At 41.6% G+C, this 14,068-nt stretch overlaps 1 protein-coding gene across 1 annotated transcript in view; it reads left to right on the top strand.

Moving 5' to 3' along the window:
• Positions 1–14,068, top strand: part of SPATA16 (spermatogenesis associated 16) — a 126,458-nt gene that overhangs the window by 15,516 nt on the left and 96,874 nt on the right. Inside the window, exon 2 of the mRNA XM_032783655.1 lies at positions 6,274–6,419. Coding sequence (XP_032639546.1) covers positions 6,274–6,419 — 146 coding nt within the window. The remainder of the gene's footprint in view (positions 1–6,273; positions 6,420–14,068) is intronic.

Consider the following 14,068-nt stretch of genomic DNA (forward strand, 5'->3'; position numbering starts at 1 on the left):
TTGTCACGCATACTGTCTCTTATTATGTGTATGGACAGTGGGCCCACAATTGTAGATGATACCGCTAGAAGCTGCCATACTATAAATTAAAATACATATTGTTCTGCAGCTATTCAGACACTGAGCATTATTGCTGGAAGTACTCTCCCTTCAGTGTACCCTGGGTAAGTATTCTTAGGTAATCTGAGACTATCTCAGTTTAAAAGTAAACCTTCTGAAAGCAAAAATACTGTCTGTCATATGTGCAGGACATAAAATGATACGTTTCAGCTTTTTATTTTTTCAATCCCAGAATGGCTGTAAAACTTCAACTGTTTAAATTGTTTTCTTCAACTTTATAGCACCCTATAAAAATTCTAGACTCACAAAGATTTCCACAGACCCAAAATGGCACAAAAATCTTTCGTAAAAAGTACCCCCCAAATTTCCCAGTTTGGCATTGAAAACAAATTGTGCTCTGTAACATAACTGGAAAACAACACTACCTATGCAAAAGCTAGGAACCTTTCCAAGACTTCCATCTTTTGAACGGTTTTCAAAAGGCCACATGCTTGCTGCAATGAATCGGGACGGATGACCCAACACAGGTTTCTTCCAACCTTGTTCGTATTAACACAAAAAAGCCTTTCTTATAACGATGGTAATATTTATTAGCTTATTTAACATACTGTTCATCTCACTAATATCAGGTACTCTAAACATTTCAAATATTCTGTTGTGCATAGACTTTTACTTTTGAAAATAGAGAATGTTCTAATTGCAACACTGTACTTGGGACATTACAGTAGCATGTAGAGGCTCAAATCAAGATCAGGACCCTATTGTGTTAGCCACTATATAAAAACTTAGGAGACAGTTCCTGCCCTGAAGAACTTACTACATAAATAGACAAGACAGATGAAGGATTGTTACTCCCATTTTGCAAATCGGGAACTGAGGACCAAATTGATTAAAGGAGAGATTGTCATTTATGTCTTTGAAAAATCTCCCCCTAAGGATATATGGCAAGTATATGGTACAGGTAGGAATTGACTCTTTATGTCCTAGCCCAGTGCCTTAATGACAAAACCATCCTTCTTGTCTATATCAAAGCTCGTCTGGCAAATCTTTGTGTCTTTTAAAGTAGTTTGACGAAGCTCATGCTCCCTTCAAAGACTTTAGAAGGATTATAGCATTGAACATGGTTTTTCAAATCAGAAATAAAATGAAACCTTGAGAAAGACACTGAACTGAAGAATTTCAGTGTCTGGATCCTGAATGATTCCCTCCTTCTCACTATCCTTCAAGAACTTGCAGTCTAGGGAGTAGCCTCAATTCTCCAATTCCCATAAATTTAACAGAGGTCACAACATGACCTATTCAGCTGAGAAGCATTACCACTGAGAAACTCGATGATACCTTTACACTCATTGATGTGTGAACATAATTCTCGGAATCTTTTAGCCACACAAAATGTGTCTTACCCATAGAAAGACTTCAGCAGATGTATACGGCACCATGAGTAAAATTACAAGAGATGAATTCTCTGATTTATAACTCTTCCTGGTAACAAGATAATAGAAAATTGTAAGCTTATGGGTGTTGCAGAGTGCACAACTTCTTCCAGCAGAGGCGAGAAAGGAGAGAGAAGATATTCATCACCCCTAAACTAAAGGGACTTTTGGTTGTATGACTCCTGTTGTCTGTTTTGAGACCAGCTCCATATTTTACAATCACACAAAATGAATTTTAAATGTACATGAGCCTTCCTGTTTCTAGTGTGTGCATGTGCAAAATAAGATGAGACTACAGAAACACTTGCTGACTGTGCCACCTTCGTTATTTAAAGAGATGTGTTGGTCTGTTAATGTAGCTTAGCACATTTTAAAAACAATTGAGTATTGCATCTAAAACAGATATTAGCAGGTCACAAATTTTGGCGTGGAGGAAATGGACAGAGAAGAAACTGACATATGCCCAGTCCTCCATTCCAAGGTTCTTGAGCACGGTAATGTGCACGGTAGGCAATCCAGAATTGTCAAACCTGAACTCGAGTGGGCAAGGCCTGAGTGTACCATGATCCAGGCAGAAGTTACTCTTCTGAGACAGAACTTGCTTGGGGGTTAGTGCTCTCTTGGGGTCCTATAGATCATTTTCAGTGAGATCTTAGAGTTTAAAGGCATATCTTTGGCAAATCTGAAATCCTAACTCAGTATTGCCAACCTCACGAAATCAAAAATCGAGAGTTGGACCCTCATAAATCAAGCGCTTGGCCCAAAATATCATGAGAACTTTTTGGCATAAAGATTAGACTGGATTTTTTCAGTCTGCCTTTTGATTTTTTTTTTATCTCCCCCTGCCCATCCCATGTGCGTCTCTCTCTCACACACACACTGTTGCCCACTCTCCCAAATCTATTGGGCAAGTTGTTTTTGGCCTCTGTTGCAGGAGCTGCCCATCCCCTGTCCCCAGAGCCCCAGTCAGTTCAACCTCCACCCCTTCAGTTCTGTTCCCCCAGGCTCACTTTTGTTTTTTTTAGTGCCCTTTGCCACCCTCCCCCAGGCCTGAGGGGCTGCAGTGGGTCCCCTATCCCTGCTCAAGGCTGATGGGGGGCAACTCCAAGGACTCTTCACGCCCACTATCCCTGCCCAGACCGGATGCTGCAGGGGTAAGAGGGAGGAGCAGAGGTGTCATCCTGCTCATATTTCTCACAGGAAGGGAGCAGGGATTAAGAAGCAGAGCCACACTGGAGTGTTAGGCACTTAGGGCACATCTACACTGCAATTAAAAACCTGTTGAACTGAGTCTCTGAGCCTAGGATAGCTGACTTGGGATGACGGGGCTTGGGCTGCAGGGCTGGAAATTGCCGGGGGAGGGGTGGGTCTCAGAAGCCATGCTTCAGCCTGCCCCCAAACATCTACACTGTAATTTTCAGCCCTGCAGCCCAAGCCCTTTAAGCCTGAGTCAACTGACCCAGGCCAGCCACAGCCATGCTCCAGGTCTTTTATCACCCTGTAGATGTACCCTTTGTTCCCTCCTCCCGCTGTGAGAAGGATGAGCAGAGGGGAGAGACTGTCAGCTTCTGGCAGGGCTGAACTTCATGAGAGGTTGGAGCCTCTCACATCATCACCAGAGGAGCTACAGCTCCCTCCGAAATCCCGTCACTCATGAAAACATCATGAAAGTTTAGCTACCACTAAAGCCATCATTTGTTGTCCCCCTCCCCTACCCCCGCAATTGCTTGGGTCCGGTAGCTCCTCCCCTTAGGCTGAGGGGGAGGGGCCTTTAGCTGTGGTTAGGCTTGCGCTCACCCATCCCCAATTCCCAATAGGTACCACTAAAGCCATCCTCTTAAAGAGATCTGCTCTGGTCAGGAGGAATGACATATTACAATTACACTTCTGTTAAATTATTTTCTCTAAAAACATTGTTTTTCTACTGGATCCACAGTGTGCTTGTGATTTAATACAGTGCCCCCCTCCTATGAACGGTCAACTAATTTATCCTCATTTCAATTTCCCTTTTTATGTGACACTAGAAAGTTATTCCATTGTCATGGTAACATCCTGTTAAATAGAAGGACCTGATAACTATACTCCCATAGCTTGTCTCTGTAAACAAAAATGAACTCTTGTAATTATTGTTTTGTTTTTGATATTTACATGGCAAGGATTTGTAAACTTGTTCCTTTTTCCTAAATAAATAAAAAAGAGAGTTTGTTACCTTGTCTGTAGCTGAGGCAGTTTAGTACTGGTTATATCCAAACCAACTTTTTGCTCTTAAATTCTACCTAGGAGTCTCTGAGCACCCTTGCTAAGCACTGTTCAGTCTTAGGGTACATCTACACTGCAAGCAGAAACTGGCAGCAGTAAGTCTAAGAGCACATACCTATAGCCCTAACAATAGCTGTGTAGAGGGTTAGGCTCCAGAGCCCAAGGTCCAGCCAGGAAGCACGGTAGGCTTCAGAGACAGGCTCTGAGACTTGCTACTGCAGATTTTCACTTGCAGCACAAATGTGCCCTTAGTGAGCTGGTAGGCAGACCGATAGACACCAACTCTCTGGATGCTTCGGGCTGGATTATCTCCAGTAGGCTGGAGACATGATAGCTTCAAGGCCAGGTGAAGAGCTATGAAATATCAACTGTCAACCCAAAGAAAGCTCCCTCAATGGAAAAAAATGTATAACCTGCAACAGGGGATGGAGCAGAATAGCAGGAAACAGATCTTAAAGGAAGAGCAGGTTATCCTCATCCCCTAAAAGCATGAGGATCTTTATAAAACATTTTTGCTTGCAAGTAGATATTGAGGTTATCTGTTAACAAGGGAAAGTTAGTGTTAGTGTGATATATTCCCATTTCTCTGCTATTCATGGCTGTAAGCCATATGACCTGTGTATCCTCAAGTATAGTAAACAGTTGCAGGTATATTTCAACTTGAGGACTGTAACTTTCTGTGGTGAACTATACCATTATTTTCCTAACACATCTGAGGATGGTAGCTCTTTCTAGTAGTCTATCGGCATGTCTGGTGAGATGTGAGGTCCTTATTGACAAGTTATTTTACGTGTCTTATGGTCACCACATATCTAGCACTATGGATTTTCATGAACAGATTCTACTGTTACCACAGCCTATCTATTTAACGCAGCTGGACTCGTCTCCCATAGGACCAGATTCTAACATCCTTATTAATGTTCAATAGCACCTTAATCCATTTATAATCCCATTAAAACCAATGGGTCTATATGCTGAGTAAGGTGCTGCCCAAGTTGAGCATGGGATCAGAATCAAGCGTAGAAAGATTTCCTTGGCACACAAAGAACAGTCATTGTCTACATCTCTGTTGGTTCTATAATCCTTCTGCACTTCCCCTGAAGATCTCGAAGTGCTTTGGAAACATTCATTAATTAACCCTCACAGACCCTAGAGTGGTAGGTACCAAGGGTGGCGAAGACCGCCTGACTACCGTGCTTGGGGTGCAAAAGCATAGAGCCGCCCCTGGTAGGTACATATCATTATCCATTTTACAAACAGGGAAGGTGAAGCACACAGTGTCCATGAGAGAATTGCCAAAGTCAGAAAGTGAGTGTGCTGGAAGCAGAACCAAGAACTGCAAATTCCAGTCCTAAAGCCTAACCACTGTCCTCCAGGGCCACCCGGGGGTGGGGGGCACAAGAGTTTTTCAGGGACCCTGGAGCAGGGTCCTTCACTCGTTTTGGAAGCCCCGGAAAACTCTTGCTGGGCCCGGGCTCTGGGAGCATCTTCTGCTCCAGGTCTTCGGCGGCAGGGGGCACTTCAGCCCCAGAGCGGAAGGACCCCCTGCCACCGAATTACCCCCGAAGCAGGACCCGCTGCCGAAGTGCCAGGTTTTTGGCGGTAATTTGGCCATGGGTCTTCGGGGCTCTTCGGCGGCAGGTCCCAGAGCGGAAAGACCCCCCGCCACCAAATTACTGTTGAAGTGGGGCCCCATCACCACCGAAGACCCCAGACCCTCTGAATCCTTTGGATGGCCCTGCTGTCCTCATAGAAGGGCACTGTAGAACTTTATTATAAAATGATTCCCTTTCATAGGCCTTTCAAAAAGCTCATATACTTGAACAGAGAAATATATTTGTGCTTCAGAATTCTGCAAGAGTCCTAAAAACACACCTATGCATAGGAGATTACTCACTATTAAATTCTATACAATTTTAAAGTAAAAGAATAAAACCAAGGATATTGGCTTCATCCCTATTATATTTTATGGGACTTTTCCACAATGGCAAATAATCTTGCCCATTACTTGGGAACTGGGAAAGACAATTGCCTCCTTATTTCCCTTTGGTTTCCTTCTATTATATCCTGGGAGTTCTTAACTGTAAGTCTGACTATGACAGCCTAGTCTAAAGTCTCCTCTCTTTTGGTATGCGGACATTCATAAATGCTTCCTGACACTACCCTTGCTTAGATACCTGATCCAGAGGCTCCCAGAGAATTCAATGAGCTTAGGAGCAGGTTCTTACTTCGTGAATGGGGGAAACATGGTTATCTTTATTTATTTGTGCTTGTTTAGCTTTTAATTTTTTATATGTTGTCTGGAATATGCCTTATATGGAGTATTGCACAATGAAAGGTGACAGTATATTTTCTACTGCATTCATAGATAGTATGTTTCGATTGTTATTGTATTAATCTGAATGTTTAAAGTGAGAGTATGTTTCACTCAGACATCAACTTTATCCATTCATCAGCTAAGAAATGCATTTAACAGAAGTATATTGCAGATTAGTAAACAATGTTTTTGTTTTTTCTATAGCTCTGCAGTAAAGGTGCAGCATTAGGGAAACCATTCGATGCATCCCCCCAAGATATTTCAAGTATTGCCAGTTTTATTGAAACGAAGCTTGTAACCTGCTACCTAAGGATGAGGAAGCCTGACCTGGCGCTGAATCATTCTCACAGGTAAAAATGAATATTGATTAATGTGTTACTAGGGCTTGAAGCAGGGAAAAGAAAAGCAAGTATACATTTTGGACTGGAAGGATTTGCGGCAGTTTATTACCCAATCCTATGACAAGAAAAGGGGAATCAATAACCCACCTTGAAAAAAAATCCCACTTGGAATAGACTAAGAGGAATGTTGGGAATTTGGTCATTAAGGCACAGTGATGCTAGAAGGCTCAAATAATTGGAAATGAAATATAATCCCTTTCTACTCATTATCAGTTCAATGTCAGGCCAGAGGTGACTTCAAATTCTTTCCATCGGATGGTTCTTTGCTGGTCTCAGTCATTGTCCACATCTCAAAGACCGGCACCACAGCTGCAGTCTAGGCAGAGAAGCCAGAAATCAAAAAGGCTTGAAAATGAAATGCTCCCTTTGACTCTTTGGAGTCAAGATTTTGCCTGGACTCTCCAATCAGTGTTCAGGAACATTAGCAGAAGCTTGCACTGCCACTCTCCATCCTGTACGTGTTCTGTAAACAAAGGATTTCACTCTGTGGCCTGCCAGTCCACCACTTTTCATTATCATTAAGTACACTGCTACCCTGATACAACACGACCCAATATAACACGAATTCGGCTATAACGCGGTAAAACAGCACTCCAGGGGGGCGGGACTGTGTACTCTGGCGGATCAAAGCTAGTTCAAAATAATGCGGTAAGATTTTTGGCTCCCGAGGACAGCGTTATATCGGGGTAGAGGTGTACATCTGAATAAATACTGCAGTTAACGCAGCTTGAGTTTTTCTTACAGTGGTCTTAAGTGAATGTAAATGAAGGGAAACTATTGTGAAAGAGACAACTTGATTATATTTAAGAAGAAAGGTATGTTTGTGCCTAATACACTAGAGAAATTGGTGACGGACAATTCATCAGTATAAAAATATGATCCCTGTCATGGTGCTAAGCTAGTAATCTGCTACATTAAGGCCAAGTGATGTCAGGGGGAGTTCTGCATGCAGATCTACAGTGATTTATGGCTCTAGGTGTTGGTGCCCCCTGAACAACTCTGCTCTATAAGTGATGCACCACATTTCTTAAAAGATTGTGCAAAGAAAATTACTGAAAGTTTACTTATTTGCCTACTTTTGGAAACATGATCATGGAGATCTCTGCCTCATTCTAAGCACTATCATAGAAGATTATGGTTGGAAGGGACCTCAGAAGGTCATCTAATCTAACCCCTTGCTTAAATTAGGACTAATCCCCAGACAGATTTTTACCCCAATTCCCTAAATGGCCCCCTTGAGGATTGAACTCATAACCCTGGGTTTAGCAGGCTAATGTTCAAACCACTGAGCTATCCTTCCCCCCCCAGATGCATGCTGCAATAAAATGGGAGGCTAACAAATGTGTATACTAAGAATTGGCAAACCTTCTTTTGCATGTTGGGGAGGGAAGAATAGCTCAGTCATTTGAGCATTGGCCTGCTAAACCCAGCATTATGAGCTCAGTCCTTGAGGGGGCTACTTAGGAAGCTAGGGCAAAATCAGTACTTGATCCTGCTATTGAAGGCAGGGGGCTAGACTTAATGACCCTTCAGGGTCCATTCCAGTTCTGTGAGATAGGTGAATCTCCATATATTTATTTTTTATGTTTTAAAAATACTAGGATTGCAAAATATGGTCGTGATTCTGTAGTGGGCCTCATGCTGAGGAACCCCAGTACCTGTTGCACAGCCAGATGGTGGGGCCTTTTTGAATTCTATGGGAGTCTACCCATGTGGTGTCATGGCAGGAGATAGGGGCCATAGACAGAGTAAATAAAGTTGGCTTATGATCTCTGGGTTACTGAAGAAATAAAAGATCTGGTGTTGGGTTGGGGTGTTTTCTGTTCTTTTTTTTCTTGCATCTGATTTTAACAGACATTCTAACTTGCTTTCCTTTTAGTATTAAAAAAGAGAAATGCAAATCAATAATGACTGAATCCTGAGTTTAATTTAATTAATAATGCAGATGATGAAATAAATCTACACACTGTGCTTGTCAGACTGTGGAGCTGCAGGAGCAGATACAGACAGTACTTCAATATGAAAATATTCTGAGCTACTATTAACATAAATACAGAAAATGAAGCATAATCAATATCTGTTTCTCAAAAAGAATAAATAAATAAATTATTCTGAGGACTCAGATTATAAATAGCTCTTAGCCATCAATTATCCAGTGCATGCAGAATTTTGCTTCCTACTGAGTTTTTATATCATCACTGCATTCCAATGGTTATGTAGTAATCATGAATCAAAATTAAAATATTCATTTCTGCGTTTATTTGCATTTGCTAGACTATCTCTATTTAATTTCATGTAAATCTCACAGTTCCTGCATACGCTTTAGAAGCTTTATTAACTAAAAATCCTCATGCATCTTTGTGTGTGCATGCTTGAACTCTGACCCAAAGATGCAAAGTTGTTCTTCAAATGTCTGATTCTGTATGTTCTTCTTAACTGGGGTCTGGTCTACACTACAGACATATATTGGTATCACTGTGTTGCTAAGGAGTGACGAAGTTATGCCGACCGTAACCCCCTGTGCATGTCAGTAAGAGAGCTTCTCCTGCCAACATAGCTAATGCCTCTCGGGGAGGTGGATATACCAACAGGAGAGCTCTCTCCTGTCAGCTTAGAGTGTCTTCATTAAAGTGCTACAGCAGTGCAGCTGCACCAATGCAGAGTTTTAAGTGTAGATGTGCCCCTAAAAAGAGCAGTTTTGTCAGTTGTGATGCTTCATTCCAAGCATATTATACAATATGCTTAAAAGAAGCTTGTACAATGTTACAACTGACCAAACTCCAATGTCTACGTTAAGCAGAATGTGCTGGTTCGGGGAACAGCTTTCCCACTAACTGAGTGAAAGAGAGACATTTCCATTGTCTTTAGCTTTTGAGCATGTGTCGAGGGTAAAGATGGGCTCTTCCTTACAATTGGAAATAGATCTGCTGGTTATTGCTCTCAGGACTTAAGGCTGCCTTTTTGCACTGAGAGGAGAGGACATCCATTGGATTTTGACCATATGGCAGGCTGACATAAAAGATGCACACTGGGTGATAAAAGGCTATTAGAAACACTCCTAATTCATCACCAGTGTGAATAAATGCATCTGAGTTGACCTAGCCCAGGGGTAGGCAACCTATGGCATGTGTGCCGAAGGCGGCACACGAGCTGATTGTCAGTGGCACTCAGGGCTGGTCTACACTACGGGGGAAAATCGATTTTAGATACGCAACTTCAGCTATGTGAATAACGTAGCTGAAGTCGAATATCTAAAATCAGTTTACTCACCCGTCCTCACCGCGAGGGATCGATGTCTGCGGCTCGCCATGTCGATTCCGGAACTCCGTTCGTGTTGGTGGAGTTCCTGAATCGATATAAGTGCGCTCAGGGATCGATATATCGCGTCTAGATGAGACGCGATATATCGATCCCCGAGCAATCGATTTTAACCCGCTGATACGGCGGGTAGTCTAGACGTGGCCTCACACTGCCCGGGTCCTGGCCACTGGTTCGGGAGGATCTGCGTTTTAATTTAATTTTAAATGAAGCTTCTTAAACATTTTAAAAACCTTATGTACTTTATATACAACAATAGTTTAGTTATAAATTACAGACTTATAGAAAGAGACTTTCTAAAAACGTTAAAATGTATTACTGGCACGCAAAACCTTAAATTAGAGTGAATAAATGAAGACTCGGCATACCACTTCTGAAAGGTTGCCGACCCCTGACCTAGCCAAACAGCCACCACAGTAGCTTATTTGACCACTAGCTGTCATAATTAAGTAGCCATCAAGCTAATACCTAACATCCAGTCTAAACTGGTAAAAAATTCAGTACTCTGATAAATAGTGAATCATACAACGTTTACATTCCCTCCAGTTCCCTTGGCCCAGGCTTTATGGCATATACTAGGGTTTAATGATCCTAATAACCCCAAATGGCTTGCTGAGAAATTGGACTTTTCCCTTTTGTTGCAGAAGGCAATTTTCAAATACACCAGATGGCAAAACAGTGAAGGTTTAAACTTTACGTCAAGAAACTGACTAGAACCTCGGAATCATGTTGAGGCCTTATGTCGCTCAACCTGATCTCCAAGGTTGATTTTTATTTTATTTATTTATTTATTTTGGCTCCAACTGAAAGCTATTTTGAAACAGAACACAATGTTTCAGCTCATCAGTCTCCTTTTTGAGCCTGTCCTTTAGAGGATCTGGCCCAACAGAGAAATACAAGAAGCTGCAGTCATATGAAGAAACAAAAGTGGCAGTGCAATGGCATGCATGACTATGTAACCAAGAGGAGCTATTATGATTTGGTTTTCTCTGTGCATCTTTAACATTGAAGAGGGTGGAGATGAACTACGATTCAAGGTGGAGGATCTGGCAAAGCAAGACAGACATTCTGCTTTTTCAAGGACACTTCAGTTTTCTGCCTTGCTTTGCTGGTATTCCAAGTGCTGGAGGGGCACAAGTGTTAGGAAATAGAAAGGAGCTTTGGCCTCACCCTCACATCTGAGATAACTACACAAAGGCCAACAGGAAGTTGTTTTGTTCCCTGCACTGTTTTGTCTTATGACCGTAATCTATCCAGCAACACTATGGTTGTGGAGTCCATAAAAGTGCAGATTATAAATCCAGGACATTGCCTGATTCCTTCAGAAGTTCAAGTAGGATAGTTTAGCAATAAAAAGTACCTATCCAACATGGTCAACTAGTAGGACTTCACACCCAATGTTATTTCAATGAAATGACAGTAAGTCTTCTGATGTTGTAACACAAAAGTACAGAGATGGCCAATCTGTAGGCAAGCAATGGCCTTATGCTCCCTTTCATTAAGCATTGGAAAATAAAAATCACAGAAATTCTGGGTGGAAAAATGAGGTATGTTATGGAGGACCATCTAGAATGAAAAGTTTACTATGCTCTTCTTACCAAAAAGCCACTGGCATCCCCTCAACATATGTACTTCAAGAAAAGGAATGTGTCAAGCAGGAGACAGCTAGGAGTCAGGGGAAAACCATCCTTTGTGGTATGTTTCCCTCTCTGAAGGGTGTAAATGATGCCTGACAAAGCCAGAATTACTTCTTCCTTGATGAGGGTTGCTGTGGAAGGTCTGAGAACTGTGGGGTTTAACCCAGGTTTCCCTTCAGACCCCACACTTTCTGCAGGTATTGCCACCTGCTAATTCTGCATCTCCCTTCTGAAAATTGAATGCAAGGAGGACTTCACCCTCAGCAAACCCATGTCCCTTTTCTACTAAGGTTGCATCCTCTGTGCCTTTTTATGTGTTCAGTGGAGGATATGGCTCTTTGTAACACCACTTGCACAATTTATGGGAGGTATATTAATTATGTAATCGTTATGTGATAACTAATTGATAATAGCATGGTGACAGCTTAAGGTAATACAGTTAGTGGGAATCAAAGGGAGGAAAAAATAATTATAGATGGGAAGAGAGCTTTGCTGATAAAACTGGAAAAGGGAGAGGGATTGAGACCAATGCTGATGATTTGTGGAAGGGAAAGGCCCTAACATATCATATACATCCCTCCAACCCCATGCCCTCACTAACACTCATCCCCCAAAAGAAAAAGAATATACAAACTTTCTGGAGAATCCAAATGAGTGGCTTCTAATAACCTTTAGCAAATATAAAGGGTACATTGCAATATACATAATTGATAAGCAATTCTTTAATACAAGACTATTCACTTGAGATGTTCTGAGACATCATAAGCTAGATGCGCTTTAAAAAAACACCTAGCATCCTACAATAGAATTCCCTTCTTTTATGCTGCATTTCAAATATTTCTTTATAATGCAATTACTTTATGAAAAACATTTTCAGCTAACTTTCCCCACCTTTGAACTATATTTTATTTCCAGGGCAGTAGATCAATTACATATTTGTTATCCAATGGGGTTGATCCTGCCCTACACACTCCCATTAACTTTGAGGGTGACTAATGCCCATAGTGTGTATTATTTTGTAGGATTCATGCAAAAAGAAGCTCCTAAAACAGCTTTTCTTCCTCCTTAGGAGAAGCACAGTTCATGATTGAAAAGATTGATGCAAAGTCCGACAGGTTTTATCCAGGCTGAGTTAAATGTCCTCATCCTAGAATTGACAGCAGTTGTAAATATGTTAATGAAATTTGGTAGTCAATAAATTAATACTTGTACAGTTGGGAAATCAGTCAGGAGTGGATTACATGAATGAGACAGGGAAAGCAGAATCTGTTCACCCATATTAGGAATAGCTCAGGCCCCTGAAATGGATGCTTTAAAACAAGACCTTTCTAAATATCCTTTCATTTAGCAAGGAAGGAGAATGTTCTCCTTGTTCTTCTCCTTTATAGCTAATGAATTTGAGAGCTGGCGGGCAGATGTATCTCTTGTTTTGCAATTCAAAGTGATTCACCACTGAATGCTGTGCAACAAGAAAAATGTTTAGCATGGAAGATGCATTTCCCTTTCCTGTCAGAAAAAAAAGATACTATGTGTATGAGAAAGCCTTGGTGTAAAAAAACCCTTCATTATGTTTAGACATGAAAGCAGCTTCATGATATTTTTTGGTCTGTGTGCTAAAAATGTCCTCTGCTGTGGCAGACACTGTATTCACAGCTAATTCTGTTAGACTGTACTAAAAAAATCTGATTAGACAAAACCAAGTTGTATCTCAGACAGGGGGAGGGAGAAACAGTTGTCTCACCAACAATGCTGTGATCCAAACCCCATCAAAGTCAGAGGGAGTCCTTCCATTGATATCAGCAGTTGTTGGATCAGCTGTAGTGAAGATTAAATTAGAAAGGATTTCAAACTAATTTTCAGGTTACCGTAGAAAACATTTTAGGTTGTCTTCTGGGCAGGCATTCTCCAGCATACTCATAGCACCATTCACAGGTGTAGCCAGTGGGGAGGTAATGGGGTATATGTCCCCCCAGCTTCCTAGCTCCAGCTTTCTATTTTCCTGTTGATATCCTTCTCAGAGGGGCTGCAGGTGTCATGAATGTCATTAAATGGTCCTCTCCTCCCTACGATAATTTTTTTTATGGTGACACTTATACCACCACATTCTCGCCATCATGGAGAGATTGCCAATGAAAAGTAAGCTCACATTCCTTCTACCCTCCAGAAGATACCAGCAAAATTAATGCAGCCTCTTGCTGAAGAAGGTATGTGCAAATAGTTCATTACCGGGCCAGTGTGAAACAAAAGGTTGGATTGCTTGCAGCAGTTTTCATACATTTTATTACGAACTCAAACTGGGGCCCATTTTTCCCTATGCTGTTCCTCCCAAATTGCCACATTTCATGGAAAAAAGGTTGCCAGTTTTGCCCAGCCCTAGTCATTTTATGGGACTACCCAAACATTCCGGGTAGCTTAATCACTGGCTGTATATGAAAGCTTTCAAAAACCATTGACACAAATTTTGAGAACTCCAAGTTTTGTATGCTGGGAGACATTCCTCCCTATCTTCAAAACAGCATCTACAAGGAAACTTGTTCAGAACATTAAGATGGGTGTGAAGAAATGCACCCCCATGCTGTTCCCCCCCAAATGAAATCGTTAGAATCACAATGTAGCTAAACACACACAATTCCAGACACTATG

The sequence above is a fragment of the Chelonoidis abingdonii genome, chromosome 8 (assembly GCF_003597395.2).
Source record: "Chelonoidis abingdonii isolate Lonesome George chromosome 8, CheloAbing_2.0, whole genome shotgun sequence".
Lineage (NCBI taxonomy): Eukaryota > Metazoa > Chordata > Testudines > Testudinidae > Chelonoidis > Chelonoidis abingdonii.